We start from the raw sequence: 18,739 nt of genomic DNA, 5'->3' as shown, positions 1-18,739 counted from the left end.
GGGACAAATTTGGCCGGGCGGCCCCCTGGACCCCCGGGGGTTCAGGGGGCCGCTTAGCTTAGGCTCCCGACTTGTTTCAGGGGCAGCGCCCCAATTGGGGCCTCAAGGGGGCAACGCCCCCTTGAGGCTGAAAGAAAAATAGCACTATGGAGGGCCATTAGATGCCAGAATCACATATATTAATAGACACTCTACACACATGCCCCAGTTCTGTAGTTCAGTATCCATGATCTTGAAAATATTCTCCCCTGTTGATCTGTCAGAGCACTGTTGCAGTGACAAAAGTTCACATGCTACCTGACCAATATTATCGTCATAAGTTTTCAGGAGTATTGGGTACAGTTTCACGGCTCCTTGATCGGTACTGCCATCTGTAGCGATACTGTAAGGCTGATGCTTGACTTTACTGACCAAAGCTTTCGCATAGCTGTCTGCTAGGGTACAAAGGATGTTACTTGTTTTTGTCTGAGCAGCACTGTAACCCTTAGCAATTTTTGAGTCGGGAAACATTGGTCTGAACAAGATACTAGCTCTATGGTCAGAAACATCAATTGCAATGTTATGTTCCACCAAAAAATCAGTAAATCTTACCTCGGCTCCAATGACAGAGGTATCCTCTTTGGGCATAAAGGAAGATATTTTGGACATGCGAGTCGCATCGAGATCCGCCTTTTCATTGTCGATGTGTTTTTTTCTTCCCGGCTTGCCTTCTTATATCATTAGCTCCTCCACTTGAGATTTTAATTTTATGTCCTGCCGGCAACACATGCAAAATGCAAATTCAACGCCTTTCGTGCTTGGCTTTATGACATGAAATCGTTGTTTGTACTCCCCTTTAAATTTCTGCAACCGTTTTCCACTCATTTTGATCAAATCCTCTCTAGTTTTGCGAAATAATCCCGTTAAATCCACGATCGTCACATACCCCGTGCACAGCTCAGCAAGCGTTAATACATGTCCCACATATAGAGATCGGTGCTGTGCATACATGCATTGTGCACAAGTACAGGGGCACTCCGCATCGCATGCGAACAAACCACGTTTTCGCAGTCTAGTCAGTCGCATGTGTACATCTGGTCACACAGCGGAAAATCGACTTGGGAGAGCGATCGAAACTTGACATACCGTACACATGACCGTACATGTACCATCGGTCAGTTTCGTTGGTGGGACTGTAACATTACGTGTATCGATAGCTCAAACCCGGAAGTCATAGACAATACTGTACATTTCGTAATATTGAACACGCGCAAACACTTTTTTCTCTTGTTTTCTTTATTGATTTTTTTTGTCTAAGCTAAAAAATCGGAACATTCCGATTTTTCTGCTCTAAAAAATTTTAAAAACGGGACAATTCCGATAAAAACGGGACAGTTGGCAAGTATGCATATGGTCATTTTTACGTTTTTGTATACGGTTTTGGAAAAAAGGGGGAAGGCTGAAGCCCCCCCCCCCCACTTTCGCAGCCCCTGCCCTGTACATGTATGTATAAATAATACTTTTGATTTTAACTAAATATTATCATATTTAATTAATTGAGTAATTATTCCTGTATGAACACTGCTTTTGATGTGTTTGATGTTTCTGTATGAACACTGCACTATTTATGGGTTGAGTACATGAACACTGTCATTAATGTGTTGAGTGAGTTTTGTCTTTGATGGAATCAGTAGGGAATGGAAGAGACCAATCAAAGCTTCCTCCTTCATGTTGACAGACCACTATCGTTACCCATTACTCTTTTTTGTCAGGCTTCATATATGTGAATAAAAGGGTTTTGAAAGCTGTAATTTTAAAGGGAAAGGTCATCCAGAATTTCCAGACCATGGACACTTTGTTTCCAAAGTTGATGCAACAATGATCAGCAAAATGCTCAACAAGTCTTGTTGAACAAAATATGGGGTTAAACAAGGCATCCATCCAAAAATGATAGCTTTATATGGGGAGTAGTGTTTGTGACTTTGTGTGTGTGTGTGTATGAAGGAAGGAAACCTCCCTTGAACATCGGGGGGGGGTGGGTGAAAGTTCAGAGGAGAAATATATTTAAAAAAACAACTGCTAGGGATACTGAGCTCACTACATGTAGCTTAAAAACTTTGTTGTATTTTATTACAGTTTGCTTATACATGTGTACCTTAATTTGCTTGTATTGGAATTTCCAGGGCTCCTTTTTCAAGTTTTCAGAGCTCTTTCGGACATGGGTGGAGGGGGGGGGGGGGTGGGCTCTCTCTCTCTCTCTCCATGCCTCCTATTGTTTTCCCCACATGCAAAAGTGGAAGAAGTGGGTGTAATGTAGACCAGTTGATATACCCTTTCAGTACCGATATATATCCAAAGCACCTACTCTCCCAGACTCCCACTACTGTTCAACAATAATCTGAACCCAGCATTTTACAGAGAATTCATCTTCATTTTGCATTTCTGGGTTTGTTTGATATACATGTATATGTGTAGAAAGTAACTCCAATTAGAATGCCTTTGTGCCACCCCGAAAAATTCCTGAATTAGAAAACCTGCAGAGATATGACGGATGTAATTATGTAAAAGTTTCACTTTCATATCTTGTGTCCAAGTTATTTATTATGGACCCATTTATTTGATTCACGTGCAAATAGTGCGGACTGAGTTGTTTTAAGACCTTGACAGTACCCAAAAGATAAAATGAAAGATCCATGGATCATTTTATTTGAAAACTTATATTATTGGCCCTACATTGTTTTACACAGCAATGCAAGGTTGAGGCATAGGCCTACATGTACTGTAGATGTATTTTGCTAGCCGAGTATTTTGCTTGAGAATAATGCTATCCAATTAACTATTTACAGAGAATCGTACATGCATGTGTAAAAACTTAGTCTGATAAGTACATTGTACATGTAATGTATGTTAAGATTTGAATTATTTTGTTTTCGAATTATTCTATTTTAAAATCCAGAAATGTTAATCTGAATATTAGCAGATATATGTAAATGTGTACATGTATGAGTTTTTGACCTTTAAAGGTATAATATATAATTGGTTAATCTCAGGCAAGGACAGTGAATCAACTGTAAAGATATTATATTCATTAAATATCTATATCAATGCTCTACTTTTATATCACTCAACAAAAATTGGTATAAAAAATATTGTGGCATGATTTTAAAGGGCTATAATGTGATTGCACTTTATAAATACATTTTTCGACTTTGGAATAAGGTATGCAATTTATTCCCTCAATCCTAATGCAGCTGACAAAATTTAGCATGAAGAATGTAGAGAACAGCCCTGTTCTGTAAAACTTGTAGGCCTACTACATGTACTTCATCTGTCAGTGACCTCTCGTGTCCAGAGATCTTTTACCTTCTTTTCATGAATAGTATAATAGATATTATTTCTGTAGCTCAGAATCAAAAGTTAATCAGTCAAAATTCACAGTGCTTAAGTCCTCAAAGGGCTCACAGGGTGATTATATGGTGAAAATAACCACTTTTACCCTTTAAAAGAATGATGAGGATGCAAAGGTCAAATTCATGCCTAGGGAATTATTTGTGTTAGAGTAGAAAATTGAGATGGCTTGAGAGATTGTAAACATGGTTTTGCTGCAAGGATGTATCTAGGTGATTTCAGACAGACTAAAGACATGGGGTGGTATTCTGAGGTCATTTTATCTTTAAAATATTTTATTTTATCTCTTAAAATGAAATTGGTATTCTGAGATGACATTTTATCTCTCAAATAAAATTTACAATTTTATCTTACGTAAATATAGATGATGCGCAACAGAACAGTGCCTGCGTAGACATACCCATTGCGTATCTGGGTATTGCAATGCGGATAATGTGCTTGTGCCCAAGTTACTTTGAAGAAAAAATAAAATAAACTTAAAAGAGGGTAGGGGCTATTTTATCTCCGCGATGTTGATTTCACCAATATTTCTAAGTGAATTTACCCCAAATGTTGACATGAAAATGAAAAAATTATATATTTATTAAGAATAACACCTTAATGTCATTCCTATATACAATCAGAAAGTATTGACTAATATTGTCTTTGAAATGATGCTTGAAAAGATGCATAAAATGCATTTTCTAATGGTTCATGATGACTTATTTTTTATTTTCATTTTTTTTAGGAGTGGGTGTTAAATGATTTGTGTATTCATATACTGAATGTACAATAACAACCATTTTCAATTTTTTGAGAAAAGGGCATTTCATTGATATTTTATAGCATATACAGTGTATATAGGAAAGCTGACATTGCAAATCAAGAAATAGAAATTCTAGTCACTTTCTTATTCTCTGATGGATTTTCCTCAAACCTTCTGCAATATGTTATATTGTTTTTGTCTGCTATTTTTACAACAGATTTTTTTTGTCAGGGTGAACTTCCCCTTTAAGGATGACTTTACACATCATATCATTTATGGTTAGAACTTACATGTAGAAGATATTGTTAAGCAGGAAATAATTTTGCTTTACAAATTTGAATACCGGTAGTATTTTTGGTCATAAGACAGAAGTTCTTAACTACATGTAAGTAATGTACGGTCCTATGTAAGAATATGCTATACAAAAGACTTCATGCATAGCAGTCTTTCAAAAATGTAGAGCAAATTGCGATCCGATACCAGGAAAATTATTCCCTGTGTTAAGTGCTTTGTCGGTTTTAAATAGGGATACCTTAAAGCACAAGAAAGATTACTGTTTATGTGTGATGTCATTCATAATTTAAAAACACTCAGATTTTATATCAAACTATCCCCAGGAAATAAATGTGTGCATAACAGTACATTGGTCATTTTTGCAGGTAGTTTTATTCCAAGGTTGCAGATATTGTTTCATGTGAAAGTGAATTCAATTTACAAAAACCTTTACTTCTTGTTATCCACTGTCATATTTAGATGAATAGAGAGAATAAAAAGTATGCTAATCTGAAGTCTCCCTTTTTCTTTCTGAATTTTTTTTGCAGTTGACAAGAAGGAGATACAACAATGGTAAGTAGCATTGTCCATATTTTCACCTGTTCAATGGTAAAATTTTTAGTACTAAATTTGCCTAATAAATTCTGATGCTGTCTCTTAAAAATCATTCAAAATTATGAGAGGAAAAAGAAAATTATTTTGTTCCCCCTTTTTATTGGATCAGCACATAATTGCTTGATAAGAAGTATTGATAAAATGATAATCACATTTTATGTAACTGTTTCCTGCTCTTGAAAGGAAAGACTTGTGTTCCCTATTTAAAAAAGTAAAAAAAATAATCTGTTGATTCAGTTAATGATGAAATCAACTCAGATAACATTGATTTCTGAAACAAATGATTACTGTTTGTGAAAGCGATAGGCAAACTATAAGATCTGAAGGTTGTTATTTCAGGGAATAACATCCTGCCAAAATACCATTTTACCATACCAGGGCTGAGTGCCACACAATGTCATATTAATTTAATTGGGATTAATTTTTTTGCTGAAGGAAAAAATGACATGATTTTAATTAAAACGATAAAAAGCATACAGTATATGTTTAACCAAAACTTGTATAGATTCATGGTCACTCCAAGCTGCAATTAGTAATAATAATTTTGTCGAGAAGTTTTTTCTTAAAATGCCCATGGCAATGTTTGTACTGTAATGAGCCATACATAATTAACAATGCTCAATGCAAAGATAATTATGCAATACTACCTCGCCAGTACTCGACCAATCATTTCTGATTTTCTACAACCATGGATCTACAAGAAAATCTTTATATAGAAATGAGCAAGAAATGTAGGAGAAGGAAAAAAAGAGGTCAGATAAAGGAAGACTGGTCTGTCAAGTCTGCAAATGCTTGAACCGTAGCACAATCCAACCTCCTAGCCGTGAATAATTCCATGCATTATTCAAGCCATGTGCAGGCAGGTGAAAGGACTAACACATGTACATTGGTTAAAACAAATCATTCTCTTGAGTATTCATCTCTCCTGCTGTACAGCGCATGCAAGGCTTCATTATGTGAAGCATCCTCTAGTCAAATCACCACAAAGACATCCCTCGGAGACATCCCTCGGAGCTATTAAGACATGAATGTTTGTCCTACAGTATGTGTAGGATGAGTTTCAAGATCTCCTGTGGGAGCTCAAAGACATACATACTTTTTATATCTTGGTCTTGTGGGAGCTATGCACGATTGTTCTTTATGGGATTGTTTTATAAAGCGCACACATCGTCTGAAAACGCTCAGGCAAACTACAAATGAAAAAAAATTACATAGACCTTAAAACAGAAAAAAAAATTCAGGGGCTCCATTTTCATTTTTTTGGTAAAATTTGGGGGCTCCATTTCTACCTTTTTGGGACTATTTGCATTTCAGGAGCTCTTTTCAAATACTACTTTTTTTTTGTATTTTGAGGAATACCTATTCACTTCTTAATGAATTATTATTTTATGATTTTTGTAAAATTATTTTTAAGTTATCTTTTCATGCTTAGAATATTGGGTGTGGGTATGACTGTGAGTTGGACTTGGATATACATGTATGCATGCAAGTTAAAGAAATGAATTCAATATCTAATTTCTACTTCGTCTATTTCAGTACAATTACTCGGCCATGTATAACTAATATGTAATGTAGGCCCACATACCCTAACTTTTCCTGAAGTTCTTTGAAAATGCAGATCTCCTTGAAAATTGCATTTCTCTATGGGGAGTCTAAATTCTGTGAGAATGTATTTTTTAATGACTTGAATATACATGACAGTGAAAAAATCATCAAACTTTATTGGCAGTTTTGAATGATATACCTGAAATGTAAACTCTATCTGAAACAGAAAATCACCATCATTGAGGCATGTACTGAGCGAATTGTCTCCCAGAGCTCTGGCAGAGAGACAGAGCTGATTTTTTTCCATACCATGTGTATGGAAAAACGTGGTACCAGTACGGAAAAAAGACGCAACTTAGGAATTTAAAACTGTTTCCTAGCTAATTTCAAGGCTTGTTCATGACTTTGAGTGCAGAGTTTGGATGATTTTTAAATGGCAAACAGAGCTCAAGCATATGGCGCTAGGGGCCCGCTGAGTTGATATCACTTGGCAATAATTTCGGTTTTCGGGTGCGACTTCCAGATTTTATGTCGCTCCTAAAAGCATGATTTTGGGTGATTTCAAGGGCGACTTTAGGCATTTCCGGGGCAGATTCGCCCGCCTCCATGTATTTTTTCCCTGCCTTAAAATGCAAAAGGTACTTAGAATAAACTTTTTGCATTATTCACTGGAATTACCAGCTACATCCCGATGGGACCTGGTGCCCTCCGGCCTGCTTGCTCTAGGAGCGCAAAAACTTCTGCATGGTTGTTCTGATCATTGGTTAAAGATTCGGAGAGCTTTTCTGTTTATAGTAGTTAATCTTTAGGGTATCGGAGATATGAAAAACAAATTTTATTTTGTATGAATAGCAGCATGAAAATAAATTTTTGATATGATTCACAATTTTAATTTATTCAGTTCTGTAAAAAAAAAGGAAGAACGCAGTTGACTTCTGAATTCTGTCGGATTTTTACAGAAAAAGTCTATGTTAGGGTTGATTATAGCGCATACATTCGTAATTCCGAAGCTTCGTTATTTCAAAGGTTCGCTGTTCGGAAGGTCCGGAAAGTCCGAAAACGAAATATGGTTTGTAAATCCGAAGGTTTGTTAGTCTGAAAACGAAGTGAGGTTCGTATTTCCGAAGGTTCGTTAGTCCAAAATGAAATGATTAACGAACCTTATTTCGTTTTCGGATTAACAAACCTTCGGAACATCGAACCTTATTTCGTTTTCGGATTATTGAACCTTCGGAATGACGAACCTTTGGAATTACACCACAAATGTTCGAATTAACGAACCCTTTTACGTTTTCGGATTAACGAACATCGAGGTACATGTATAAGCAATTTACGTGTTTCGGAATTACAAACCTTCGGAATAAAGAACCTTCGGAATTATGAACCTTTGGAATTACGAAGTGTAACCTATTATAGTACATTGCTATCAGCTGTAGATGTAGACATAGTGGATGTAAAATTTTCAAGATTATAAAATATTTGAAAATTTTTACTTTTTGTGCATGTACATTTCTGGTAATTTAAACAAGAATATTACAATTCATGTAACCTCAAACTTATGAAGTTATACATGAATTTCAGACTGATTACAGGTCTTAAATTAAAATACTTTTAGGGCAAGGCCAAGTTTTCACAAGACATCTTTTTTTTATTTGTAACCGCACAAATGGGAAAATAATAAAGGGCACAGTGTTTAGTCCACATGGCATACACAGCCATGACCTGCCCTTTATGTTTGGCAAATACTCATACTATTGCGGATAACCTTTAAAGGAGAATGAAACGTTTGGAAGAAGACAGCTTTTGTGAAAACAGAAAAATCAAAGAAACAGATCAACAAAAGTTTGAGAAAAATCTGACAAATAATGAGAAAGTTATGAGCATTTTGATATTGTGATCACTAATGATATGGAGATCCTCACATTGGCAATGCAACAAAGATGTGTGATGTCACTTGTGAACAACTCTCCTCATTACTTTAGAATATATTTCACCTAAACTGCCTCTTTTATCATCTATCATCAGATCATGTGTTCTTTCTATTGGAGGGCATGGAATATAGGTTTTCAAAGAATGCATCATGGATAAAGAGTGTATATCACCAAAGAAAGCAAAAAAAGACATTTGGGGGGTATTTTATATTCCATCAAAGGGAAAGTTGTTCACATGTGACATCACACATTTTTGTCACATTGCCAATAGGGGGATCTCCATGGCATCGGTGATTGCAATATTCAAATGCTCATAGCTTTCTCATTATTTGTCTGATTTTTCTCAAACTTTCTTTGTTCTTATTCTTTGATTTTTCTGTTTCGACACAAGCCTACATGTACTTGTTCCAAAGGTTTCATTCCCCTTATATATTTGGACTGCCTCAATGTTTGTGAGATCCGGGTACTTATTCTCTGATTGAGAAATTTACTATGGTCCACCCTGACCAGAGAAAACAATTTATTTTTGCCAATGTGTATTTGGCAGCACATATAGTATCCCAAAAGAAAATACCCACTAAATTTAATAGCACATGTAGGTGCTTGCCGAGACTATGAGAAATTTCGCAGGGATTTTTTTTTACAAAGTCACAGGTATTTTGGTAGTGTGAAAGCAAATTCCTCAACCCAGTGAGTAGTTGGGCTTTGATGCCGTAGGGTTGCTGAACTCGCAAGAATTTTGCGCCTTGCCTGATTAGTATAATCAGATGATAGTGTGTAAGCTCGTAACTTAAAAAACTTACCATGTAAGGTTCTGCTTTCGTATGAATGCAGAAAATAATTATCTGGTATTTTTAAGCCCTAACAATTCCTTGTAATGAATGGGTATTTCTGGTGATAGAAGCAAATTGTATTCACCATTAAACTGCTCAGATACACATTTATAGGCTATAGTGGCCTAAGGCTTTTTTATGATAATTCTATTTCATAATGCTAAATACTGACAGAGTAAATACTACTTGATATGAGGTGAGTCAAAGAGCTGTTTTGTCATTCGTAAGTGCTTCTATCTGTCAGCTTTGATGCTGAACAGCTGCATCTAAAAGCCAGGTAAAACAGGCAGGTGCCCAGGAGAGTGCTGCTTGTTCTTCTATAGATGGTTGCATTCAGACGAGCAGAATTCATTATACTTCTATTGCATTGTGAATGACATGATTTTGCTTACATAGATATTGAGGAATCGTCTTTTTCTTTGTATACATGTACTATGCAATTATCATAAATGCTGCATACCAAAATACATCTGTAACTATAATAATGAAATACGAATAGATTTTTTCAAAGTTAATTGAAATTTCAGTACATGTAGAACTTTCAGTAGTTTGAAGATTGTTTCTCAAGTTTTTAGGCTAAATCTTATAAAGCTTTTTGATTTATAGCTGATTGATTGTAAGCTTGTAAAGGTGATTTTTGCACCCTTTAAAGCCAGTGCAGTTATCTTAAGCTTTTGAAATTATCCCCTTTGCATCAATCACTATTCCAGTTGATTTCTAGGCTAGCTATGATATGGGAGATATTAAATGAAAATGTGTTTTACTGGATATATTCTGCAAGGTTAGATGAAAATTTATATTAATCTTTTGCCTAATCAAATTAAGTAAACACATTTGAAGAAGAAGGAGAGTGATACATGTTTGTCTGTTATGTGCGGATTCTCTCGTGGCTGGACACTTGTTCGTTTTTGGAATATATGCCATGTTCCTGGTTTCCTCTTCAAGGTACCAATGTCACCATCTGACACTTATGAATGACATACATGTACATGTATAACTATTCCATCTTCCAGCAGTCCTCATGGAGTTGAAGTTCTTTTCATTATGAACAAACTTTTCCATGTCTATTGCATTTGCACATCTGGTTCTTGATAAAAGTAGGGAAATCGTTTTCCCTTTCCCATATTTTTTTTTGTATTTTGGTTACCACGTTCAATGTTATTCTGATGTGAACACAACATATAGCATAATGTAAATTATAGAAAAAATCTTAGAAAAACACAATAAAAGTTCATGCAGATAAAAATTTAGAAAAACATGCTTAAAAGGTAAATGAAAGCAGTTGCAGCAAACAATTACTTATATTTCATGTGTTTGAAATCAAGGTTGATTGTCACCATAGGCCTATTATCATATCTACATGTAGATCTAGTACATTTATTTTACTTTTAAAAAATATCTTTGTGAAATCATGAAATCTTAGCTGAAAGCCGATAATTCTGATGATCACTAACACAAAAAAGCCTATGTGGGACACTGTACTAATATTGCTTGGAAAAATACCTGACATTTGATGAAATGCTTTTTTAATTTCTCATATGCATTTTCTTCCAGAGCCATTCGGCACATATTTTTTTTTCATTTATACATACAAACACTTGGTTGGTAATTTTATTGGATTCTGTCCGAACTCATTTTGAGGTTCTTGCCACAAGTGGTATTTATCTTTGAATTAAAATGATAAATTTTTTAGAAAAACACAAACACATGCTTATTAACACAGCAATATGGATTGATAGGCAGATTTCTCTCTTATGCAATTTTTTATTGGAGTCTGCTTTAATTTTCCTGATTTGTACTGTATTTTTTGTTGGGGGGGGGGGGCTGAAAATGGTGTTTTCTGTGAAATTGTGTTCTTCCTGAAATTTGTACAATATTTCTGTTTCCCATAGAAAAAAGGGGACTCTCTATTGTGGATCAAACCATGGTATAACAATACAGATCTGTCCTACTGTAATACACTTCATCTCACTTCAGTGACAGTTTCATTAACTTTCGAATTTTGCAATGACTTGACAGCCTAAATTGCTTTTACACATTCACAAAAGTTCACACTGTATTTTGATATGTATTATTCCATTGAAAATGAATAAACATGCTAAAATAGTAGAGCAAGTGGTTGATAACATTGACTTTGATAATGCAAAACTATAAAATAAAGAAAAGATATTTGATTAATTTTAATTTGATAATGGTGTTGGTTAAAGTTGAATTGACTTTAAAAATCTGAGCTTCAAAAGGTGTCATCTTTCTTCTGTGTCTGTGAAATTGATCCAGATTATGCTGCGCTCAACCCAGGTGAGGTATATGGAAATAGGTACCTGGCAGGAATTCATTCCTTGAAATGTGTGTGATGTGCGCTATACAGGAACTGAAATCATTGTCCTTGCACTATACAAGAACCGAAATCATGTACACTATGCACAAGTTCTGTAAATACACCAAAGTTACAATGTAGTATGTTTCCACAAATGAATATATATTCATTGGAAAAGAAATCAATCAATCATGTCTGTAGCATGCATACAAATGGACCGGGATATGACTTCGCAAAGTCCCCAGAGAGCCGGATGTGAATTTGTCAAATTTCATTGAAACACCTGCCAGAGATACCGCACTAAAGTGTATATCATCATGTCATAAAATATGTCTCAGACACATGTCTCAGGGGAGTAAAATGGAGCAAAAAATATGTTTTCAAATTTCATCTGTATTCTCTTTGCTTGGCTGCTCTTAAAAAGGTTAGGGTAGATTTTAAAGTCAAATCATTGTCATTGAAGATTGTATATGAATGAATAGAAAAAATCAAAAGTTCAACACCTTGAATAAAAAAGCATGGACAGATTAATGTTTAATTTGATTTGATATGATTATTTCCACATTTCAAAAGAACATTACATAACAGTAAACATAATAATGATAATTATTAACATAATGAAGTATTGTTCAAAGTCAAATATAGATTATTTTTGGAAAATGTTCTCCTTTAAAAAACATGTTGATACTTGTAATGCAAATCGTAAATCAAAATGTGGTAGACTTCCATCTTAAGCTTGGAGCTTGAAGTCGATGAAGGCCTCATACATAAGAAAAATACATTTCTATTCAAAACCCTTTTTTTCTTGTTAACAATTAAATGGAGAATGTAGATGATATGCAAATCGGTGAGCCAAATACAGGTAGATGAAATTACACAATTTATGCATTTCACTTGAAGAAATGTAAATCTGTAGTAGGGAAACCTTATATAATTCATCACAAATGTGTAACTTGTAGTTTTCATGTACATGTTTCATGAAGTGTCATACATGTATGTGCTTGGTGCAAAATCACTGAAACAAAAGAGCAATTGCATGTTTGTAACAAGTCTAAAAAGGAATTTGTTTGTTGAATATGTCAATAAATATCACTTTGTCCAGTGAAAAACTTATCTTGCCATATTAAAACAAAGTGGAATGAAAATGTCAATGTTTGATATATACCGTAATTGACAATGAATAGTATTTCTTTATTTGTTTCTTGTCTGCAGTATTTTTAAGCCACAAATTCTTATTGTGGGTAAAGTATACACAGTAAATTGCCTATTCGTCTATTGCCTTGTCCACTCATCATATCGTCAGCGGTCATGCGAACCGTTTTATCACTCGTACGATGGTGCAAACCCATTTCAGAGAAAATTGACTTCAAACTTCAAAGTTAACTATAATTTTCACACTTAGTTTCCCAGCCTTACAACATATTCATTGCTAGAAAAATACATGGTTGGAAAGACCAAGACAATTGCTTGACATTGGTATCCTTATTTTTACACTTGCACAAAACTAAGGGTCAGAGAAAATATCGCAAAAGAGTTACAAAAACTCAATAGGGAAAAAGCGATATGACCCTTTGACTGACCGCGATTTCAATGCCGGATCAGTCAAAATGTTGTATCGCTTTTCATGTGCAAAGTCAATGCAGTGCCCAGTGCCAATACAATGGTTTGGCTGACCACTCGCATTAAAATCGCTGTCAGTCAAAACGTCGTATCGCTCTATTACAGTACACATTTCAAATAGGATTTGCGCATTGAAAAAAAAAATTGTATGGCATCTCTGTGAAAATCCCCTCATATCTCTAAACTGAAATAAATTGCTGCATAGAAATTTAGTTATTAATAGAATAGAATTTATGTATGATATATTTGATGATTTATGTACAAAACTATTGTTCATTTGACGGACACGACGGTTCAGATGAACGCCAACGACATTTTCTACCTTCATTTAGTCTAATACCATTCCATTAATTAGCATTTCATCTACTACCATTTGGTCTAATAATCATTTAGTCCAATCATCACTTTGTCTAATCACCAGTTCGTCTGACCATTTCAACTCATAACCAGTCTAATATCCATTATAATATCATTCATTTTGCCAAATGGAACATTTATTTCAATTAGATCGAATGGTATATGGACTAAATGGCTATTGGACCAACTGGTTATTAGACGAAATGGTGAGTGGACAAAATGGCAATTACATGGATTGTGGACAAACTGATGGTAGACCAAATGATAGTGCATGTACATGAGTTATAAAATTGAATGAATTGGCATTAGACCAACTGAAAATAAACCAGTATACACTATGATACATTTGTAACAATACATGTCAATAATAGTTCTCCATAAATAGTCACAGAATGAGAAAAATAATTCAAGCATGAATTTTGACGATTATAGATAAATCTTCCTCTGATCCTGCTCAATCTTTAGGTTTGCCAAACTGTAGCAAAATTGGCTTTAATAGTGAAGCAGGGGCTTTCCATGCAATATTTAACCAGTTTGATATCAATCCCAATCCCTTCAAAGTCATTACATTACTATCGAATTGAGTTATGACCTTCACATATGGATTTTTTTGCAATGTGTTCACTGTTCATCAGTTTGAATATGACGACGAGACCAATCACATTTTCATGAAAGTCAATATTGATCAATATGATCCCCCATCTCCTTGAAATTCATCCAGAGTTCCAGACAATATGGTAACAGAGGATCATTTACACTTGAAAAAAAAATCACAAGCCAGGCGCCCATTTCATAAGACTTGTTACAATAATAAATTTGTAGTGACAGTTAAAAGCTACCGAAATTCTTTGTTTGATTGGCTGATGGTAAATATAGAAATGTTGTATTTGTTATTACATGTATAACAAGTCTTTATGAAACAGTACCTGTACAATACATGAACTAGTGCAGGGGGAGTTGCTTAGTTTTGAACTATACCGCAAAGCAGGGAGCTACATAAGCACTTGCCCGATTGCCCGGGGCAAGTAAAAGTTAGAGTCGGGCAAGTGTTTTGAAGTAAAGACCAAAACTACTTGCCCGAACTAGGCAAGCTAAATTCCACAGTAGAAGGACCAAAATTAGGGTTGATATGATATGATGTTGACTCTAATTTCGATCATGGCAATAACAAAATACATGTAGATCAGTTCACGTCAAAGGAGAGAAAAGGGTTAATGGTTTATAAAACTGCAATACTTTCTTTTGAAGAGGTAATACTTTTTTTTTTCAAAAGTTATGTAGTACCCTGCCGCAAAGGCACCCAAAACTTAAGTTAGATGTTTCAGTAATATTGTTTGAATTTCTTCGCAAATTGCAAGTATGTAAATTAAAATATGATATTGTCAGATGACATTGATAAACTGCGCAAGTTAATTGTGACTTTACAATATACCAATATAAAGTTAAAGAGGAAGTTTCATGCTTGATCTCATATCATCATTCAAGGACATGTTGAAATGATGGGACAAAAGAAATATGATATCAAAACCCAAATTAAGGCCTGGTCACACCGCCCGAGTGTTGTTGGAGCGGTCGTGGAGCGGAAGGGAATAAGAGTCGAATTCCGCTCACAAAATTGGGGGAAAAATCGAAAACAAAAGTTTAAAAGAACTAAAAAAAACAATTGAAATAAAAAATGGAGAACGGTAGCGAGCGATGATTTTTCTTTTCCACTTCACTACCGCTCCAACAATGCCCGGGCGGTGTGACCAGACCTTTAAACATCACAAAACTACCTGGTGTAAATGGGCATACCTAAAGAACTTATACTTGCACCCTACTTCCAAAAATACCAACCCATGTCTTGACGGGAAATTGGAAATAAGGGAGCTGTTGTATGATGACTTTAAACCAGAAATTAAATTTGGACATGCTTCTGTGGCTTTTTTGTCCATGTTGTTATTTCAGAAAATGTTAGAATAAGATCCAGTTTCTGAACACACCTTTGTTTGATACATGTTATATGTAACGAGAGTGGCTTGAAAATTGACTGAATGTGTTTCCTTCAAACTTTTAGTCACACCAAAAAGCCAACTCCAGACCAAGTAAACCTATGTATCCAATGACATATTATGGTTCAGTTTAAAGACATTTTCAGTGGTATGACTAGAGTGATAATAATGATCATAGTCCAGATCTTTTAGGACACAAAATATCATATGGTCTTTTCTAAAGTTCAATGCAAGAGGTACATGTATAGTGGAAAAACAGCAAAATTATGTTTAATGAAGATTAAATAAACATTACAAACATCATAGAATATTAAATGTAGATTTCACTAGGTGTGTTTTTATGGTGACACTACATAATGCTCCTGCGACAATTGCTCCGGTCTTAATATCTCAGAAGGCATAGGACTAGAGTTAGGATTGTGATAGAGTTTATGGTTCAGAATATTGTAATGATTACAATTAGGGTTCATTTAGTTTTGGAGATTGGGTTTTATGTTTTGCGTGTACATGTAGATTTTCCATCGGAGCAATTGTCGCCGAAGCAAATGTCATGGAACCGTTTTTATTATTGCTTTGAATCAGTTAAGTTGGGTACAATTTCTAGAAGATGGTGGGAGAGAATTCCATTGTGCTGGTGAAAGCCCGATCCCCATACGACTTGGTCTTGACAGAGATTTGAGAGAAAAGATTGTACTACTGTAGCATGAACGGTCAAGCGTGCCTTTTCTAAATTTTGCTAATGATTGGAAGGAGTTGAGGTGCAAGAGACCCTAAGATATCAATTCTTACATAGCCTCCGCTACTGTCTCTGTACATGAACGTGCCATGCCAAGCTTGCGGGGACCCTGCATTGATTTGCTAATGGCATGAACCAGTAGGAGGTCGACTTTGAAAGTCAGTCTCATGGACGCTGCGTTGAACCATTGAACCATGTTCTCGGTCAGCAGTCGGCTGGGGTGATTCCTGGAATATCAGGAGTGAGGAAGGGGAGGGGGGTATCTTGGGATACCCTTTTCCATTACCGGTATATCTTGTTGGAATGCTCCTCAGGGAGTGGAGAAAGTGTGTGTGTTGTGAGGGATTAGAGGGATTGATGAATGAATGAAAAAAGATACTTAAAAAATTAATAAAGCAGTGAATGAATATGTTTTCAAGATTTATTGAAGATGAATCAACAATAAATGAAAAATTTATTAAATTGAATTATTCACAAAATTCTTAAATTTTTCTGCTAATCTCTTATTTATTCTTAGTGATGCTGTTATTTGAGCAGAGATGCATTTTCAGAAAAAAATAATTTGGGGTGGGAATTCCTACCTTTTGTACACAAGTGCCCATTCTACATGATTATCCACCTTAAACAAATTTTTAGATACAGCTTTATAAATAACCCCACTGTCCATAGTCTTATCAGATTGAGTGACTCAAAGTATCATACCCTTTTCTTTATTTGTTTTTAATAGATATATTATCCTTGATATGTCTTGGAATAAAATGTTTTTTTTAATTAAGCTTGCAGAAAAATCCTGCATTTCCTTCATCAGAATGTAGTTTGCAAATACAGTGAGGGTAATTGGAAAGTGTAGTGAGCTGGGAAAAATCTATATGCTTTTTTAAATGTCTGTTTCTTCCTTAAAGGTCAAGATTCGCTTATTTTTCACTAAACAGTCTATGCACAATTCAATGACTGTCAGATGAGACAGTCGATGATGTCCTTCACTTATTTCTTTTGTTCTTTTTGTTTGAATTATACAATATTTTCATTTTTACAGATTTGTTAATAATTACCAATTTGACTGAACCACAAAAAGTTAACACATTTAGTAATTCCACATGTTCAGTGAGGAATAAAACTTTATCATATAGGACAATTCTTAGAATATTCTAATGTTATAAAAGTGTTTTGTGAAATGAAGCAAACTAGAAAATGTCATAACTTTTTTATTTTACATCCGATTCTGATGAAATTTTCAGTGTTTTGCTTGATGGATTTTTCTCTTTTTATTCAAATCAACTTTCACTTCAGCTTGAAAACTGCTATTCCAGGAGGCCCTGCACTTTATGTTGTGTTGGGAAATGTACCATATAAAGCCTAATACAAAAGTAGAGATTGTGTTTCCATGGTAAAAAAGTCAATCGCATGTATGTGCTTGTCTTTATTATGTGAATTCTCTCCCTTTTATCAGTAGGATCTCTCTTGTTCGAGTCTTGAGTAATATTTATGTAAATTTTATTATTTCATCAGCGTTCATCCGAACCATACATTTCAGTCAATTATGGTTTGAAAAATTGATTTTTAGATTTTTGCAGAAAATGAAAGTAAAAAAAATCTTTTAAAAAATCTTAAAATCCATATTTTATTGTTTGAAATAGACACCAGAAATGAAATACTCCCAAAAATATGTTTTGCCGAATTGATCGTGAGCCCGGCAGCCACTGTGCGGCGCATTGACGAGGCTCTATCCCTTTAATTATTGAACGCCAAATAGGGTAGCAGTAACTCCCGTCTTTTTAACGTCTTTTGGTCTGATGCGGCCGGGGTATGACCCCCCGACCTCCCGGTTGTGAGACGGACGCTCTTCCAACTGAGCCAATACACCGGTCTTACAAGTACAACTGTATACGCAAGTATACTGCAATTTATTTTATTTTTTTAGATATGAGGGGATTTTCAAGGGAATGCCAGAAATTTTTAAAATAAAATGCCATTGGAAACGTGTGCCGAAGCAAAGCAAACAATAGCTGCGCGCACTTAATATGCACATGTGCGCAGTCGGCCAAAGTGTCGTATCGCCACTGCATTGACTTTGCACGTGAAAAAGCAATGCAATGTTTTGCTTGATGGTGCTCATTGAAATCGCGGTCAGGGCTGCTGTATGCCCTACAGTGTATGGCGTTTTTGTACAGAGAAAACCTTGACCACTGCTGATGATTTTAATGAAATTTCAAGGAATAATTTGTGATGCATTTCATAGTATTAATGTTTGATTCTTTTTCAATTTGTCTTTTTTTTGTTCTCCCTATCCCCCTTTCATTTCATTTCTTTCATTCTCCTATCATCATTCCTCTTCTCCTTTTTCTATATCTCCTTTCCCTCTTCTTCCCTCATTTTTCTCTTCAACATC

General features: G+C 35.1%; 1 protein-coding gene across 1 annotated transcript in view; it reads left to right on the top strand.

The window, feature by feature from the left end:
• Positions 1-18,739, top strand: part of LOC121429319 (neuronal calcium sensor 1-like) — a 70,011-nt gene that overhangs the window by 8,394 nt on the left and 42,878 nt on the right. Inside the window, exon 2 of the mRNA XM_041626327.1 lies at positions 4,954-4,978. Within this exon, the coding sequence (XP_041482261.1) occupies positions 4,954-4,978 (25 nt within the window). The remainder of the gene's footprint in view (positions 1-4,953; positions 4,979-18,739) is intronic.

The sequence above is a fragment of the Lytechinus variegatus genome, chromosome 15, assembly GCF_018143015.1.
Source record: "Lytechinus variegatus isolate NC3 chromosome 15, Lvar_3.0, whole genome shotgun sequence".
In the NCBI taxonomy this organism is placed as follows: Eukaryota; Metazoa; Echinodermata; class Echinoidea; order Temnopleuroida; family Toxopneustidae; genus Lytechinus; species Lytechinus variegatus.
The sequence above is the reverse complement of the archived record's forward strand: the minus strand, read 5'-3'. Positions and strand labels throughout refer to the sequence as shown.